This window comes from Sceloporus occidentalis, unplaced genomic scaffold (assembly GCF_023333645.1).
Source record: "Sceloporus occidentalis isolate IW3139 unplaced genomic scaffold, rSceOcc1.0.p SCAF_97, whole genome shotgun sequence".
Taxonomy (NCBI): Eukaryota; Metazoa; Chordata; class Lepidosauria; order Squamata; family Phrynosomatidae; genus Sceloporus; species Sceloporus occidentalis.
In genome coordinates, this window is record NW_028317077.1 from 1,806,554 (window position 1) to 1,822,770 (window position 16,217).

The 16,217-nt window shown below is 39.7% G+C and overlaps 1 protein-coding gene across 7 annotated transcripts in view; it reads right to left on the reverse strand.

Annotated features, from left to right (window-relative positions):
- LOC149284221 (transcription factor 4-like) overlaps positions 1 to 14,713 on the reverse strand; it is a 171,451-nt gene extending 156,738 nt beyond the window's left edge. For 5 of the 7 annotated variants that reach the window (XM_089497022.1, XM_089497020.1, XM_089497021.1 and 2 more), the window contains exons 1-2: positions 14,642 to 14,713; positions 13,100 to 13,172 (exon numbers count right to left, since the gene is read on the reverse strand). In XM_089497022.1, coding sequence (XP_089353148.1) covers positions 13,100 to 13,172; positions 14,642 to 14,713 — 145 coding nt within the window. Of the gene's footprint in view, positions 1 to 13,099; positions 13,173 to 13,413; positions 13,444 to 14,641 lie in introns of those variants that run through there. The other 2 variants (XM_089497017.1, XM_089497023.1) reach the window with 2 other exon arrangements.
- Between the last annotated feature and the right edge of the window lie 1,504 nt (positions 14,714 to 16,217).

The following is a 16,217-nucleotide window of genomic DNA, read 5'->3' on the forward strand; positions in this document are numbered from 1 at the left end:
CGCGCTTGGGGAGGGAAAAAAAAAAAAAAAAAAAAGGGGGGGGTTTGAAATTGCTGAGAAGTGTGTTACGTTCTGTCAGTGATAATTTCGCTGTAATGAGTTACTTAGGAAGAGATTTGTAATTTAAAAAAAAGAACGTCTATTACATAACAATCTTGTCATTAATACGTCTTCGTGGATACCGCTAAACTTTTCTACGACTCTGTAGAACAGCCAAGAACACGTAAAGATCCTTCCTTAGATCTAAATTAAGATTAATAAGCGATTCTGGGACGTATGCCAAAAATATTAACAATAAGACATATTTAAGCGTCTCGGAATGGCGTGTATTACCGTCATTACCGAGCCATATAGAAAGCCTACAATGGATGAGGCAACGTTTAATGAACAGGTCTACTAAGAAGTTATACGTGACGGCGCTGGGTAATACGCAATATTCACGACAATGGGGTGGGAGGCAGGCCGTGCCGGAGCGGGCAGAACCATGCGCCACCCGACAGCCACCATCACCAGGAGATCAAATGGAGCTCCAGAGGACGGGCAACCAGCTGTGATAGACAGAGAGCCCAAGAAAACCCTGAAACCGGTGGAACTAATCAATTTAAAAATATTGTATGTTCTCAAAAAGACTACATATAATAAATTTCATAAAGTTCGGTAAAATTTTTCTCCAAGCTATACAGTTTGAGGAACCGATATCTCTGACCTTCTCGTACCGCCAGGTCCAAACTTGTCCTAAATTCTATCATACGATCTGTATCAAAATCTGCCTTTCCAAATCATTAAGGTAAGTAAACCTGTTTCATTTAAGATATCGCTTTAATTCCAGAGTCGCGCCAAACGGAAAAAGCCAACCAGCCAACAACCCCAACTCCTTATGTTGCGTCAGGGAAGTTTTAGAACCGCCTGGTGACTTCCGTCACGATGCTCCTTGATGAAGAACTACGAAGAAAGAAGGTTGTAAACCAAAGACAACAAAAAGAAAGCAAGAACTCTGCGAATTCCATTCAAAAACACCTATTGGGGATTCCATGACACCATATGGCCATATATTGCTTCTCCCGCCACTACGTCAAGGTACCCCAAGTTTAGGGAGTGCTATCTTAATTTCATGGCTATATGGCTTACCAAGAAACTGAATCAGTGGTTCTCGAATGGTGTTTGTTGGGTATCCGCTGAATTATTCGGTTGTTTTGTGTATTTATTGGTCATTATTACTCTAGCAACCCCGGAATCTGAATGTTTATGCGCTCCCCTATTATTGTATATCTTTTGTAAACTAAGTAACTAAGGGCCACTACTTAGAATTCTCATTGCCTCAATTACAGAATGTGAAGGGCCTATGGAACTTAATAAAGTTCAATTCAAGAGCTGGTAGACTAGATTTATGGTTTGATTAATTTAGGAAAATTAGTAACCAGCGCTACCCAGTTCTACGTTAAATGGGAAGAGGTCCTTCACGGCTTAAAAGCAAATATTGTGGGGCTGGAACCTATTAAATACAAATGGCCATGGGGCTTGAGATAAGCCTACAGACTCATCATATCTGACCAGGAGAACATGGGGTTATACCCGATTCAAGACACCATTTGATCGGCACGCGGGGTGGTATGTTGCGCCACTCACCCCTCTCCACCCCCACCACTTAATGGCAGGTAGCTACACACCTTGGCGCAGTCAGACCCATCTCCTGCCTCCTGTTTGCCCCGCTGTGTCTGCTATAGGGAAAGGCAGAACGGAGCCTACAGGGAAAGTTCTGATTTTCTAGACGCAAACCAAGAGAGTTCTGAAAATATCTTGGAACACGACCACAAACTAAAATATCCAACCAGGAGAACGCGTTGAATGATGTCATACGCAAGGCTTTGTGATGTCAGACTTGTGATTTTCTTAAAAAATGTCTTGTAACAAACGTGTTACTCCCTGGAATAATTCTATACATTAACCACTGGCAATACTTTCTATACCGGGAGAGAGAAAAAGATCCATAGTTCTTTAAAATCACCCCCCTGTGACGTCTTACTATTGCTTACTGTAAATGTAGATCTGACTCTAACAGCCAACCTAATGAAGGGGAAGAAAATACAGAAAACTCAATGTGCTTTTAGTTAATTTTTAGTGAGTTACATCAAAAACGCCTGTTATTAACAGCATTAGGGAGCAATTACTGCCTAATGGCTGTCTAAATCCATTATCGGTGTACATTTAACCTTTAAATATTCAAAGATAATATTTAATTTGAACAAATTAATGGACTGCCAGCGAGACCAAATCTCTCTAGGAGTGTTCTGGTTTTTTTCCCCCAAGAGCAGCGTTTGGGAATAGATTGTCTTCCCTTCTAGGAGGGGATTGTGTTCACTTGCACTATAGATGTGCGGTTTGCACACACGCTGATAAAACATTTGCTAAAACGGAAAAAAAAAAAAAGAAAAGAAAAGAAACCAACGCGAGACTCCGTAATAACCAGCTAGACACTTTCTGATGTGGGGTTCAAGAAATCAGCGGTCAGCACAAGATCACCGTTATTAGCGGTCAGCGGCGCTCGCTGGAGCCACTCTTCCTGGGGTCCTACACGGTCGCCGGAGATATACTTCGCCCATCAGTATGGTCATTTAGCGTTTTCCCAGCAGACTATTGAGACCATGGCTTTGAATTAGTTTTTTTTTCTCTCTTTCTTTCTTGAACTAGAACGCCTTGTTTTCCAACTTTGAGGGCCCCGGAACGCTGATAATTTTTCTTTTGGGGGTTCTTGAGTTTGCCCAATAGCACCGACGCACGGTTAGGCTTAGAAACGACATATTATCTTTTATTTGTATAGCGCCGACAATTTATGGAGCGCTTCTTACAATAAATATATTCCAGGGGTCTGACAGACTAAGACAAACCGATACATTAGGTGGAGAGAGCCCGGCTCGCAAGCTTACAATCTTGAGGACTTCTATAAAATATCTACAAGCACCACAACTTTTAACATAAAATGTAATGGGTGTGAAAGAAAAAAAATTAAAAAGGTTTTTTTTTAGATGTTTGAATGGACATGCACCCCACGGTAATACATGCTTCAAGCAGTGAGAAGGAGAATCATTGGAGCACAGAAGAGAAGCTGCAGCTTCTCCCTTAGGTAAACTGTCTCTTTAAACCTGAACCAAACTACCGACAGTAACTGGGATTTAAAAACGCAAGTGCTTTACAGGACGTTTTATTGATGTTACCACGAGCTTTGATGTGTGACATCACCAAAAAGAAGAAACGTGTCATCTGGATTGGATAATAAAAGATAATGTAAAATCATGAAAAATGTGTCATAATTTCATCCAGCTTAACCGATTGCTTCGCCGTTGTCTTATATGAGACGCTGATTACAGCCTGAAGCGCCAGTTCCCGTTGAGTTAGTCTCCTGCAGATGTATGGATACAAAAGCCAATGTCGTAAAACAATAAATAAAATTAAAAAAAATAAATATATGGCTATAAGGTGTTTGTTGGAGTTTCAATTTCCGCAGCTGACATAACATATAATTTAAGGGATTGTAAAGATTCACCGGCGGCGCGCGCTGAAATGCAACGCATCGCTGTTAAGATAACATTTAAATCATGGCCAACATTTCTTAAAAGAAATTACAAAATTAAAAAAAATACAAGCAAACATAAAAAGTAGTAAAATGGATTTTAATACGTAAATTTGACAATATTCTGATATGTAAAATAAATTATTTTTCTTTGGGGGGGGGGGCTTCCACACATTCTGAAGGTATCTGTCCCATTAGCATTAAACATTTATTGCACTCTATAAACTTTAGCTAATCTGTCATTTTATTGTTCCATCTTAAAAAAAAAAACAACAAAAAAAAAAAAAAAACGTATTTGCTTTGCGGTTGCTTTTGGATCGCATGACAATTAAGTGTTCCTAGAAAAATAAAAATAAAAATGTACCGGTGTTTATAGCGTATTTGCTCGATTATAAGACGGCCCTCCAAAATTTGAATATTAATTTAGAAAAAAAAGAAAAAGCCTGAATATAAGACGACCCTATAAGAAAAAAAGTTTTATTAATAAATATTAATTCACATGTAAACTATTTTTTCCATATTTAACAAAAACTACGATTGAGAAAAATGAATTTTGTTTTTATTTCCCTTTACCTTACACCTAGTTATGCACATCTACCCCACAGCTTGCTACTCTGTCCCCCAGATGGGCCTTATACCCCCTATTTGCCACTCTGCCCCCTGATATGCCTTATACCCCCTATATGCCACTCTGCCCCCCCTGATATGCCTTATACCCCCAGCGATATGCCTTATACCCCCCTTATATGCCACTCTGCCTCCCTGACATGCCTTATACCCCATATATGCCACTCTGCCTCCCTGACATGCCCCAGCATGCATTCTGGAGAAAGATGAAGAATGCAGACCATTGGTCAGTGACTAATCAGCAGCTTCTCTTGGTTAAAGGCAGGGATCGGCGAGCGGAACTAGAAGTTTACTGTAGATGTCAAACGTAACTAAATAAATAACACTAAGTGCATGCTGGAGGCGGATTTGATTAGTTTGCCAACATGCATAAACAACCGCATGACCTCTCCTAAGATGTGTAAGTTTTGCGGTAAGGTGCTTAGACCCCTGGTCCCCTAACGGTTACCGCGCATGAAAGGAGTGCCTTCCATGTGAATGGTATTTATCTTTCCTTCTTCCAGATCAAATAGTATTTTAGAATCAATGCCGTCTTTCAGTCTAGTGAACCTAAAAAAACACAAACATGGATTCTAAGCCCTTATTTTGGAATCTGCCTTTGCTGGAGTTCACCGAATTCTTTCAGACTGAATCAAGATCTGTGTAATGAAAAAAGATATTAATAAAAAAATAAAAGTTTGTTACTTTACAGAGGGCTAGCATGAAGCCATCGGTGGAGACTGGGCTTTCCTACGCCACTCAAACCGACGTTAAGCACAGGGTTACAAAGTTTAAAAAGTACTCGAGAGTCAAATAACGTGAAATTCTATTACGGAAAATCTAATTCTATTTGGGAGAGATTTGTACACCGCGATAGAGTAAGATTGGAAAGGCCAGTGATCGTGAAGCTGGGATTGCTGATGATACACTTCATAGATAAAAACTAAATTGTTGTAAATTTAGATTTGTTTCCCCCCAGTTTAAACATTTTTTAATTCAGCATAAAACAAATCTTCCTATAGGAGATCATTGAAAGAAAAAGAAAAAGAAAAAAAGGGCCCTCTTTGGAAACTACGGTCTTTTTTGGCTTTAAATCCCTCTGATTCCCCCTCTTCTATGCACTCAGACAGTTTGCTGGGTATGAGGGCATCGCAGGGTCCCACAACCTTAAAAATATGTCTAAACGATATTGCATAAATTAAATATCATTATTATTGCATGAGCCTTACTCAAAATTACCTAAATTAAAAAAAAAAAAATCATACAAAAGTCTGGAAGTCACCAAACCTTCTCTGTGCTGCAGCAGAGATATAGATTATACCGTATTGGCTCGAATATAGGCCGCACTTTTTTCCCCCACTTTAAGTTTTTAAAGTGGGGGTCCGGCCTATATTCGGGGTCCAGCGCCCGACGCCCGGGACATGCAGTCCCGGGCACCGGGCAGGCAGCGGGGTAAGGATACAGATCCCCCGCAGCGGTGCAGGGGACCTGCATCCTACTCCCCGATACGCTCAGACAGCCTCCCCTGCCAGCACTTCCCACGGGGGGGGTGCCGGCACGGGAGGTTGTCTAAGCGCATCGTGCGGACGGTCACCGGCTGCGGAGGTTGTTTACCCGCATTGCCGGAGCCAGTGAGCGTCCGCACGATGCGTTTTACCTCTGCCCCCAAGACTTACCAGAGCAGACTCCCGGGTGTCTTGCGGGGCACATTTACGCAATACGCGTATACAACTACCGGTGCCAGCACATCACCCCGCAAGACACCCGGGAGTCTGCTCTGGTAAGTCGGGGGGGCAGAGTGGCAGCATATCTCGGGGGGGGGGGTGCTTTTCTTTAAAAAAAACTTTTCTTTAAAAAAGCACCAAACTTTTAGGGTGCGGCCTATATCCGAGCCAATACGGTATATCTTTTTTTAGTTTTTAGAGCAATGCATATGAAAGTACGTTGATACGCTTTGCTTGTTGAGAGAGCCCCTTTAATCTATGTTTCAAAAAGGTTTCTACAATAAATGTCAATTTAGATTTCTAGTAAAACAAAGGTTGTGATAAGACAACGGATAATGGATTTCAAGCTGCCGCATTAACCGTTTATTATTCCGGGGCCAGCTACGTAAATTTTGCCTTTGAGAGCAGGGCTGAGCTGGCCCTGAACATGGCATAGTTAATACAGTAGGTTGAAGACCTTCATAATTTAGCATTTACATACTGTAGGGGGGCGGATTATAGAATTTAACCGCGGAACGTCCATTGTCCCGCATCAATTATCAATCATCTATAACTTTTGCTTTAATCTTTGCTTTTACCGGAACTCCATTTATTGAAACCAGTCGAGATTATTATTTATTGTTTTATATAGCGCCATCACATTCCGTAGCACTGTACAGTGGGTAGACCGGACATAATAAGTAATATATAACAGAAACAGCAGGTGAGGAGATCTGTGGCATGTTCATATAACTAGCATTAACCAATCAGTGTCCTGTCTGGAGGCTGCCTGAACCAATCAACAGCAAGCAGCGACTACAGGGAGAGAGAACTCAACAGGGAGGGATCTTCATGCAGGTGATACATATATCATATGTACTTAATCTACAAACACAATGATTCTTTATATAGCGCCACCATATTCTGCAGCGCTGTACAAGGGGTAAACAGGAGATAAGCGGTGTATCACATAATATGGATTTACAAAACCAAAAATAAAGAGCACCTTGCTCAAAGAGCTTACAATCTATAATAAACGTTTATTTAGTGTATAGAATTGTAAAAACGTATTTTTTTATGAAAGCGACATTATTTTTAATGGTTGGGGGGGGCGAGCCAGTAAGCTGCATTTTGTATAAAGCGCATGTATGGTAACAGTATTATTACAGGATCAGTCGTTAATGCTTATCCGGCTCCATGCGCAGGTTTCCCAAACATACTGCTATCTCCTTAATTCATTCACATTCGCGATTTCTAAAGCGCATTTCCAATGTAATCACGAGGGAAACACTATTTAAGCAGCCGGCGCAAAGCGAACGTTACGACCGATCAACGGAATTACACAGCAAAACATTTGATTAAACATTTAGAATTTTTTTATTATCTTTTCCTGAAAATCAGACAGCGGCACGATGTGTTAACTTATTGCATATGTGGGGGGGGGGAGGGGTTTGTGAAATATATATTTTACTTTGAAATTAAGCAATTTCTAATTTTTGGTGAAATTTTACATGGAACCAATAATAATATAAGGGCTCCGGTAAACAGGGAAGCGTACCAACAATGAATGGCTTGTTTTAGCAGCATTAGTCCTGAAATGACGATTAAATACACACACATATTATATATATATATATTAGATGCATTTTTTCCAGTCAACATGAAGTTAGTATATACAGCGATGTCATTATTTTGCACCTGTGTTGGGCTACAAGATTAGCCGATAAATTCATAAATATGTTAATCCTGTTATATATTGAAACCTATTACAAAAAAAAAAAAAAGTCATTTTTCTACTGCTGCTTCAGCTAATCTTTTTCCACTGGCGTTGGATCCATTACCAAAAAATAAATCTTTACAAATATCCAATTTACCATAGTAAAAAAATACATTTAACAGCTTAAAACATGTATATTTCACCTGGTTATTAGCGATGCACGGAGGGTACGCCGGTCACCCCCCCCTCCGTTACCTCCTGGTTGGCGTGTACGTTTTAACGCAGGTCGGAGGAGGTCAGGTGCATGCTGGCAAATATTACATTATCGATTTTGCCAGCATGCAGTTTCTTTCATACAAAATATCCTTAAGGCTTGAAGATCTCAGAAATCAGAATCATAGCCCCATCCAAGTTTTCTGGCGTAATAAGAAAACTACAGATCTGCTAATGTTTATAATAGAGATTGCAATTTCTATAAGTGGAACGTCGGCTTTAATGTGTATTCTAAAGGTCGATGACCAGCCACACCAAATGAAGATACGGTAGATCCCTCTGACCACCAACTAAATACGGTTTCATTTAATACGAAGCATTGAGAACAGGCCGCTAGCTAGCACTCTCCGATATTCTTTAACGTTGTAATGTAACCAATTCTGCATGTACTTATTAAATATTTACTGTATATCTGGGAATACGTTCCCCGGCTCCTAAACACCCACTGTTCCAGGTGAGATGTAATTAGATGTAAAAGTGTTCCATCCTCTCGTTTTATGAATCATGAAGGGACGACACAGATCTTACCGAGGCTAAAAGCTTATAGGGGTTTTTCCTTTGAAAACGCGATGACATCATATCAACGTTCCCCCCCCCCCCCCGCGCACCAAAACGACCTTGTTTTAACCTCCCAGGAAAATCAGAAACCTCAAAGCAAAATTAATATTCGAATACAACGAACCAATCGGGTTAAGCAAGTCTCTCCAGGTCAGCTCTCCGATTCTATGACACGTGACGGCGTTCAAATAAAGTAAATTGCCGGACTGTGACCTCATTTGAGACGTTCCCAGTGAGGCTATCAAACTATAATTTCAAACTAAGATACTGTAGAGAACCTTTCAAGATATTTTTCTGTATGCCCGTCTCTGGTAGGAGCATTAGAGATGAGGTTTGGAGAAGTTTGTATAATTTATCCATGTTTCTACCCTTTCATTGGCTTCTTTGTTGAGAATCACACAATTCCTATGCAGAGGGGAAAGAAATCTGCTTATTTCGGGCGGTGTATTTAGCCAAAATATCCACATGAACCTAGAACATCGAGAAGCTGCAGCAGAAAGTGGCCCTGAAGGGTTTCTAGAGCATTTAACACCTGATAATAAATAAATAAAAAAAACACAAACACACAAAACGCACAAAAAACTGTGTAAAATTTCATTCACAAAAGTTGCATTTCTGACCAAATCCAAGATTCTGTTTTTCTTTTGGATGCGTTTCCATTTTTGCAGCTGTGCTTGTTTTTTCTCGCGCATATCCGTGTTTTTATAAAAAAAAGAAAATGAGATGCTTCCCCTGCCTGGGATTCACTTTTTCCCCCCCATTGTGCTTTAGTTTTTTTTTATGACATCTGCTTGTTAAGGACCGCATAACACTTTAAGTGTCGGAGAGGTGCGATGAGTTTTCGCTCGCCCCATCTGGAAGGCATAGCGTTAAATGCCAAAAAGGTGTGTGTAATTCTTCCACAGATACCACATGGAGAATGATAAAGCAGAAACCATGGCAATCGCCAAACAATAAACATACAAAAACGACAACAACTCTTCGGCGCTCTCAAGAGCGGGTCTGTTCTGCTCAATTACAACTTGGCCTCCTGGGTGCTAGATGGGGTTGGCGGTTGTCTTAAGTTTGAACCGGACCATCAAGATCTTTTGGGTGCTTTTTCCAGAAATAAATAATGGCAAGTATCTATTTTTTTTAGGATAATCATTCGTCTCTGTGTTATTGCAGATCGTTCCTCGGTTGAACCTTAACATCTTCCGGCAGTAACCTCTACAGAACCCTCGGCGTTTGACGTTGAAGAGGTTACGGGGCACTCTGGTTAAAAGCCACCAAAAGACATTTTATCAGGCCAAGTTCTCGGGTTGATAATTCCTTGATACGCCTTTTGTGATTATACTTCTCAAATAAAAAGATAAAACACTAGAATACTATAGACGGCACAACCCTACACCCCAAGTAACAAAGCAGCCTTCAACACACACTAATAATCGGCATCCTTGGATACGAACAAAAAGACAACATGAATGCATGTAATATAAAATATAAATAAAAACTAGCCAATGTGGCCAATAACAAAACCATAGCATCTAGTAGCACACACAGACACATAATAATATATAAATCACAAATTGGTGCAGTATTGGGTACAAAAAAAAATAAAAAAAAGCTATTGTTCTCAAATAATAGTATGTTTGAGTTCATTTTGGGGGAAATGGTGGAAGAAGACTAAATGCTAGGACACTTTCCTGATGAACTAGAAAAAAAAGGACAATTTAAAAATGGATCACCGTGTTCTAATTTGGATTTAAACTTTGCTAAAGGATCACGCGGTACAATTTTACATCAATCAAAACAATTTCAAATGGTACCAACTCCCGTTACATTTATACACACACATTATATATTATATAGAGTTCTGTGTATTATCATTAATGCTTTACTAATAGATTGTAAGCCCACAAGAGCAGAGCCCTCTTCGCCTCGTGTACCACCTTAAGGTGTGATAAATCTATCGTCAATTTTAAGTTGTCCTTTATATATATATATTTTCTCCGTCCCCTATCCTAACAGCTCTACGGAATCTGTTGGCGCTATACAAGTAAATGTAACGTGATGTACTAAAAATGAGGATCGCTATAGCTAGTATGGCTTTCCCGTCACCAACTCGAAGAGCTGCAAAGAGAAACTTCAACGTGAAAGCAGCACTCAGACAATGAGCAGGAAACAGATGTGGCTGCAGCGAGCTTAACGGATCATTCCATAAAACATGTTTTTCTATTATTTTCTTTTATGATACATGCCTCTAGAAAGCCCAGCTGGATACAAGCTTACACACACACACATATGTGTGTGTAATATATATATAGATACATGCATGCATACACACCATTAGGTACATGGGAGTCAGAACATAAGAAAAATTGGGGAATCATTTTTGCCATTTTAGTCTATTCTTTATTTTTTTTCTATTAAGTTAAACTGGCAATTGTAATTTCATAAAATAAGTTGGAAACACAAGTCAATGTCTGCCATCTTAATTCTACAAGATCCAAATCTATACACACTTTTTTTTTCTCTTTTATTAAAAAAAAATACAAAAAAATAATGAATATATATTAATCATCATCATTTTTATCATCATTTTATTTTTTTGTATTTTTTTTTTTATTAAAAAAAAAAAAAAGTGTTGTATGTGTTGTTTTGAAACACAAGGAGGAGGAAGGTGGTTTGGGGTAAAATAATCCTTTGCGTTGGATGAATTGTTTTAGTAGTCTCTGTTGAACACCTGCAAACATCAAACAGAAACTGCTGTTTCTTTACAGTGCTGGAAAAAAAAAAAAGTCCTTTCAAGTGAAGGGAAAAAAAAAAAAAACCCTCCATGGGAATGTCGGGACTAAATCTCAAGTTACATTCCTCTCTCCTGCTGCCTTCTTCCCTCCTTGAGAAAGATGGCGAGAAAGGCATCGCCAGACACGTCTTAATGTAGTGTTCTACACACTTCCCAAATCGCCAAGTGCCAGCGACGAATGAAGAATAGACTCGCCAGAGAGCGTTAATTTGAAATATGACTGCGCACTGCGAAATCTGCACGGACGGGCTCCGCGCAAACCTTTTCCGGGAATTTCAGAACACAAATTATTCCTAGACCGGGGGAAAAAAAATGTAAAAAATACATATATATACCCAAAAGAGTAACGGCTTCGAGGCACTACATAAAGCCGACATCTGCTCCGCTCACATTCTCACACACGTACGGATGAATAAGTAATAGAATCCAGGATTTTGACTCCTCCAATGCACCTGCCCAGCGAGGACGCTTCACGGAGAGATAGTTTCGTTTAATTGTTGCATTGATTAACAATAATTTCAAGATAAAACTGATCCCCCCCAATTACATATACATGTATGTTTACGTAATTACGCATTAAGTGTGAATTTAATTAGAATTTGACTCCAAAGCAAATACTGCGTGGAAAAAAGAAAACATCCTAAAGACCAAAAAGGCAGTGTATATCCATTCAAGAATCTTGTAGGCCCTGTAATGTTCACGAGGGGTTAAGCCCTATAAAAAAATATTAATAATCAATTTTTATACCATTCTTAAACTAGACGGGGGATAAAAAGCTGAAACGACTGCCATGTGTAAGTAGTGGATTCCTACATCACCACTGAACCCGCATAAGCCAAAAACCAAACTGGTACCTAAAATTAACCAGGGAGCATAGGCTGGCATTAGATGGGCAAGCGATCCCCCCCATTCATTAACATCAAAAGTCAATAAGGTGAATGAAGGTATCGTATCTCTTCTATGGAAAACAATACTTAACTTTAGTGACCTAAAATCATTGCAATTAAGATTAAAAAAAGCCAATTTCAATAAGACACAATTGAACTCAAATCTGTTTATTTTTCCACTTCAATAAAATAAATAAATTAAAAAAAAAAGACAATAACTGTAGGTGCTTTTTGTAATAGGACAGGAAGTTATCCACTAGGCCAAATAAATGGCAAAATTCCAAAATTATTTCATAAAAATAAATAAATAAATAAAATAAAAAAAATAAAAAAATCAATGGAGGAAAAAAAAAATTATGTATACAATAAGTATAAGAGCAATAGTCCATTTATAACAAGCAGTTAATGTTAACCCTTTGAATATATAGCGTACGTTAAGTGCCAAAACAAACTGACTGATAAAACCAGCTGACTGCTGCTAGCAAGTTGTGAATGTCGTTCATGGAAATTTAGAATTTAAAAACAAAAAAAAAAAAAAAACATAAGAGGAGGGGTTCATAACACAGATTTTTGGAAGCAAAAGACGTTTTAGACGCACAATTCCTTTGCCCAGCATTGGACGATAAGACAAAGTAGAAACACTGATCATCTGCCGGTGCCAGGGATGACACTTCGAGTCATGATCACTGACATGCGATTAAAAATTAAAAAATAGAACGTTTTCAAAGATACAAAAGTTGTTCTCATTAAAAGGAAAATAGCGTCGGTGCCAAAAATATTTATTTGGAACTGGCATCGCCTGAAACAAATTCATTACGTCTCGACCTGGCAGACTTATTACAGCGGCTCGAAAATATCAAAGCATGGACCGAATGAAAAGAAAAGAAACAACTTGTACATAAAACTAAAAACAGCAGTTATAGGAATTTGATGATAATTAAGTAAAATCAAACAGCTTTCATATGAAAAATAGAATTTAATCAAATCGATATTACATACTTTGGGCGGTAAAATGTCCACTTGCAAGCGAAGTTGGTCCATTCTTCCCACTGCTAACAGGAGGGGAGAACATCTAAAAATAAAAAAATTAAAAAAAAATTAAAGATTTGTAATTTCCCAAAAAAAATACAAATCTTAAAATTTTATTCACATATATTCAACATATTAAAATGTTTTTTAGTTTTGTTTTTTGTTTTTTTTTAATCACTAGAAACTGTACAGTAAGGGAGAAATATTGGGGGGGGGGAACTAAAAGAAATTTAAAAAAAAATTACCTTGAAACGTAAAGTAAGAAAAAAAAATCCAGGCCAAACCTTTACTATAAGGGCTGCTGCAAGTTCCATATCATTAGTGACCGGAGCTAATTAATTAATAAAAATCATGCAAAAAAATCCACCTTGCATTAAACAGTTATATAACCCAGCAGTAAGTGCTAAAAAAAAATCAGCAAGCAATTTTTTTTTTAAATTTAGATTCTAATTGGTTTGTCTTATTCGACGTGTCTGTTGGATACGCACCTTCCCTGAGTCAGAGCTGCAAAAAATAAAATAAAAAAACCCCAAAAAAACTAACACACGAAAAGTACAAAGAGGAGAGAGGCTACCATCTGCCCCGGGCTACGCTTCCTGCCCAAACTTCCGAAAGCCATCTCTAACAGAGGAAATTTGTTTCGCCCAGAGGTCCAGGATACTAATCCCCCCCCCCCATCATATACACACACGCACACATATATACACTGTATAGATCATCTACATGGGGGATACATACACACAGCATAGAACGCCACTTACATACTTCCTAAACAAGTGCACAGCTGGAATCCTAAGGTATTCGGAAGTAAACAAAGAGACCCCCCCAAAAAAAGTGCATGAAACACGGCAAGGGATCACCTGGGGAAAAGCATTTTACTTGTTAATTAGAAGCCATCGGCTCCGGTCCCCTACGCGGAAGGACAAGAGACTTTCTTCTCTACCACTGCCAAGGTACGGGAGATAACACAGAGCTGCAAGCGATGGGAAATATTCCAGGGAAAAAAATAAATAAATATATGATGATGATGATGAAGAAGACCACGACGACCTGTAAACACCATAAAAAGCTTGCCGCTTCAAGGTAAAATAATAATAAAAAATGACAAACAACAAAAATATGAGCTATTAACGGCTATAATAAAGCAATAAAAATATATGAGTTTCCGAAAATTAAAAAGAATATATAGAATAAAAATAAATAAATGTTTTTGGGAAATGAAAGCAAAAAATAAAAAAAATAATGCTTGGAAATTGAAAAAAAAAAATAAGAATGACATTTTTTGTAAATGGTAAAAAAAAAAATGGTAAGCATATTTACCATGGAGTCCCAACAGCAACTAGTCATGTACTTGGTAGAGTTTGTATTGTTTATTATTTTTAGCAGATTTTAGATATTTGTTATTATATATATATATATATATATATAGATATGGGGGGGGGGTATGGCAGGTGGGGGGGGGGGGGTGTTTTGGTTTATAGCTGTTGTGTAATTGCCACCATGGGGTCTTACCGCACTGAAATCCAGTAAATCACTCAGCTCTTTGTCCGTCCCTAAGGCAGCCATTCGCTGTTGGTGATTCATTTTTGGAAAAGGATACAGAAACCTAGGAACATGGGGAGCAGTCACTAGGCCTGTGCATCAGGAAAAGTGGGGAGGGGGGGGCTCAAAGGGTTAAACAAAAAATAAATAAATAAATAGAAGCCCGCGAGAGCCAGCCAGCCGATCGCAGCCAAAACAGCACTTATTCGGGGGTAACCCGAGTCCGACACCCGAGCAGCGCTGTTTTGGGCTGGAGCGGACTCGGCAGAGAGTGCACTCAGTCCCCTCCCCTCATGGGCTCGGGTGGGCGTGGTTACTTACCGCTTCGCAAGGAAAGTGGGTGCCGGCTCCTCCTCCTCAGCGCCCTCCTGTCGGCGTGATTGGCACAAGCAATAAGTGGGTGGGGGGGCAGCCAAAAAAAAAAAAAAAAACGGGGAAAGAATCCCCCCCTTTCCACCACCGCTGTCTCCGCTTCACTCCAAGCTCTCCACACTTACATAAAAAAAACAAAAAAAAAAACCGAAAAGTTATCTCTGGAAGCTTCTCGAGGAGATGCCCAGCGCAAGTTTTAAGAAGCAGGTGACTTTTGTGCCACCCTCCCCTAAAAGAAGAAGAATAATCAATCCGAGGAGCAGGTGACGGGGACTCCCGCGCTGCTGGCTGAGCGTGTGCCGTGTGCGGGCAGCAGCGAGTAGTGCGGAGGCAGGGGGTGGGAGTTGTTGTGGTGGGAGTGGATGGGTGGGAGGTAAGCTCCCTCTCCTGCCTCCCTACCTCCTTCCCGCTCTGCCGGGGATACTGTTGAGCGCAGGCTGCGAGCGGCTCTGTATCCCTGGTCCCCCGGCTGGAGGTGCAAACCATCACCAAAAAGTTGCAGGGGAAACCTGATTAAACAATATGCAAATGAGACTCTTCGTCGTTGGAGAGGCAGAGTCCCGCCCCCCTCGTTTGTAGTTTGCTATTTGATAGGGAAGTTTTAAGGGAGCGTGGCAAATTGCCGCTTTTGTCCTGAGAAGAAATAGTTTGCGGATCTATTTAAATCAAACACATGGAGGATGTGTTTTGTGGTTTTTTTTTAGTGGAGGGAGAGGTGTTAACCCTGACAGCGCCGCTGAGGTGAACGCTGCATGGCAAAGTATTGATCTCAGTGTCTACCCGCCGGCGAGTCAGCAGTTAACTGTCATGCGGTTGCGAAGTAAGCGAGTTCAGGCTCGTTACTGTGTTAAGGTGTCAAAGCAGGGCTCTGGATGATGAGACTGGTAGTCATCTGTATATACCGTATTTGCTCGATTATAAGACGACCCCACAAAATCTGAATATTAACTTATGAAAAAAAAGGAAAAGCCTGAATATAAGACGACCCTATAGGAAAAAAGTTTTACCAGTAAATGTTAGTTCATGTAAACTATGTGAACAATTGTTTGTTAATAAAAGCTATGATTGAGAAAAATATTTTGTTTTTATTTCCTTTTTTTTTTTCAACCTGCCCCCCCAGTTATGCACATCTGCCCCCAGGCTTGCCACTCTGCCCCAGAAATGCCTTATACCC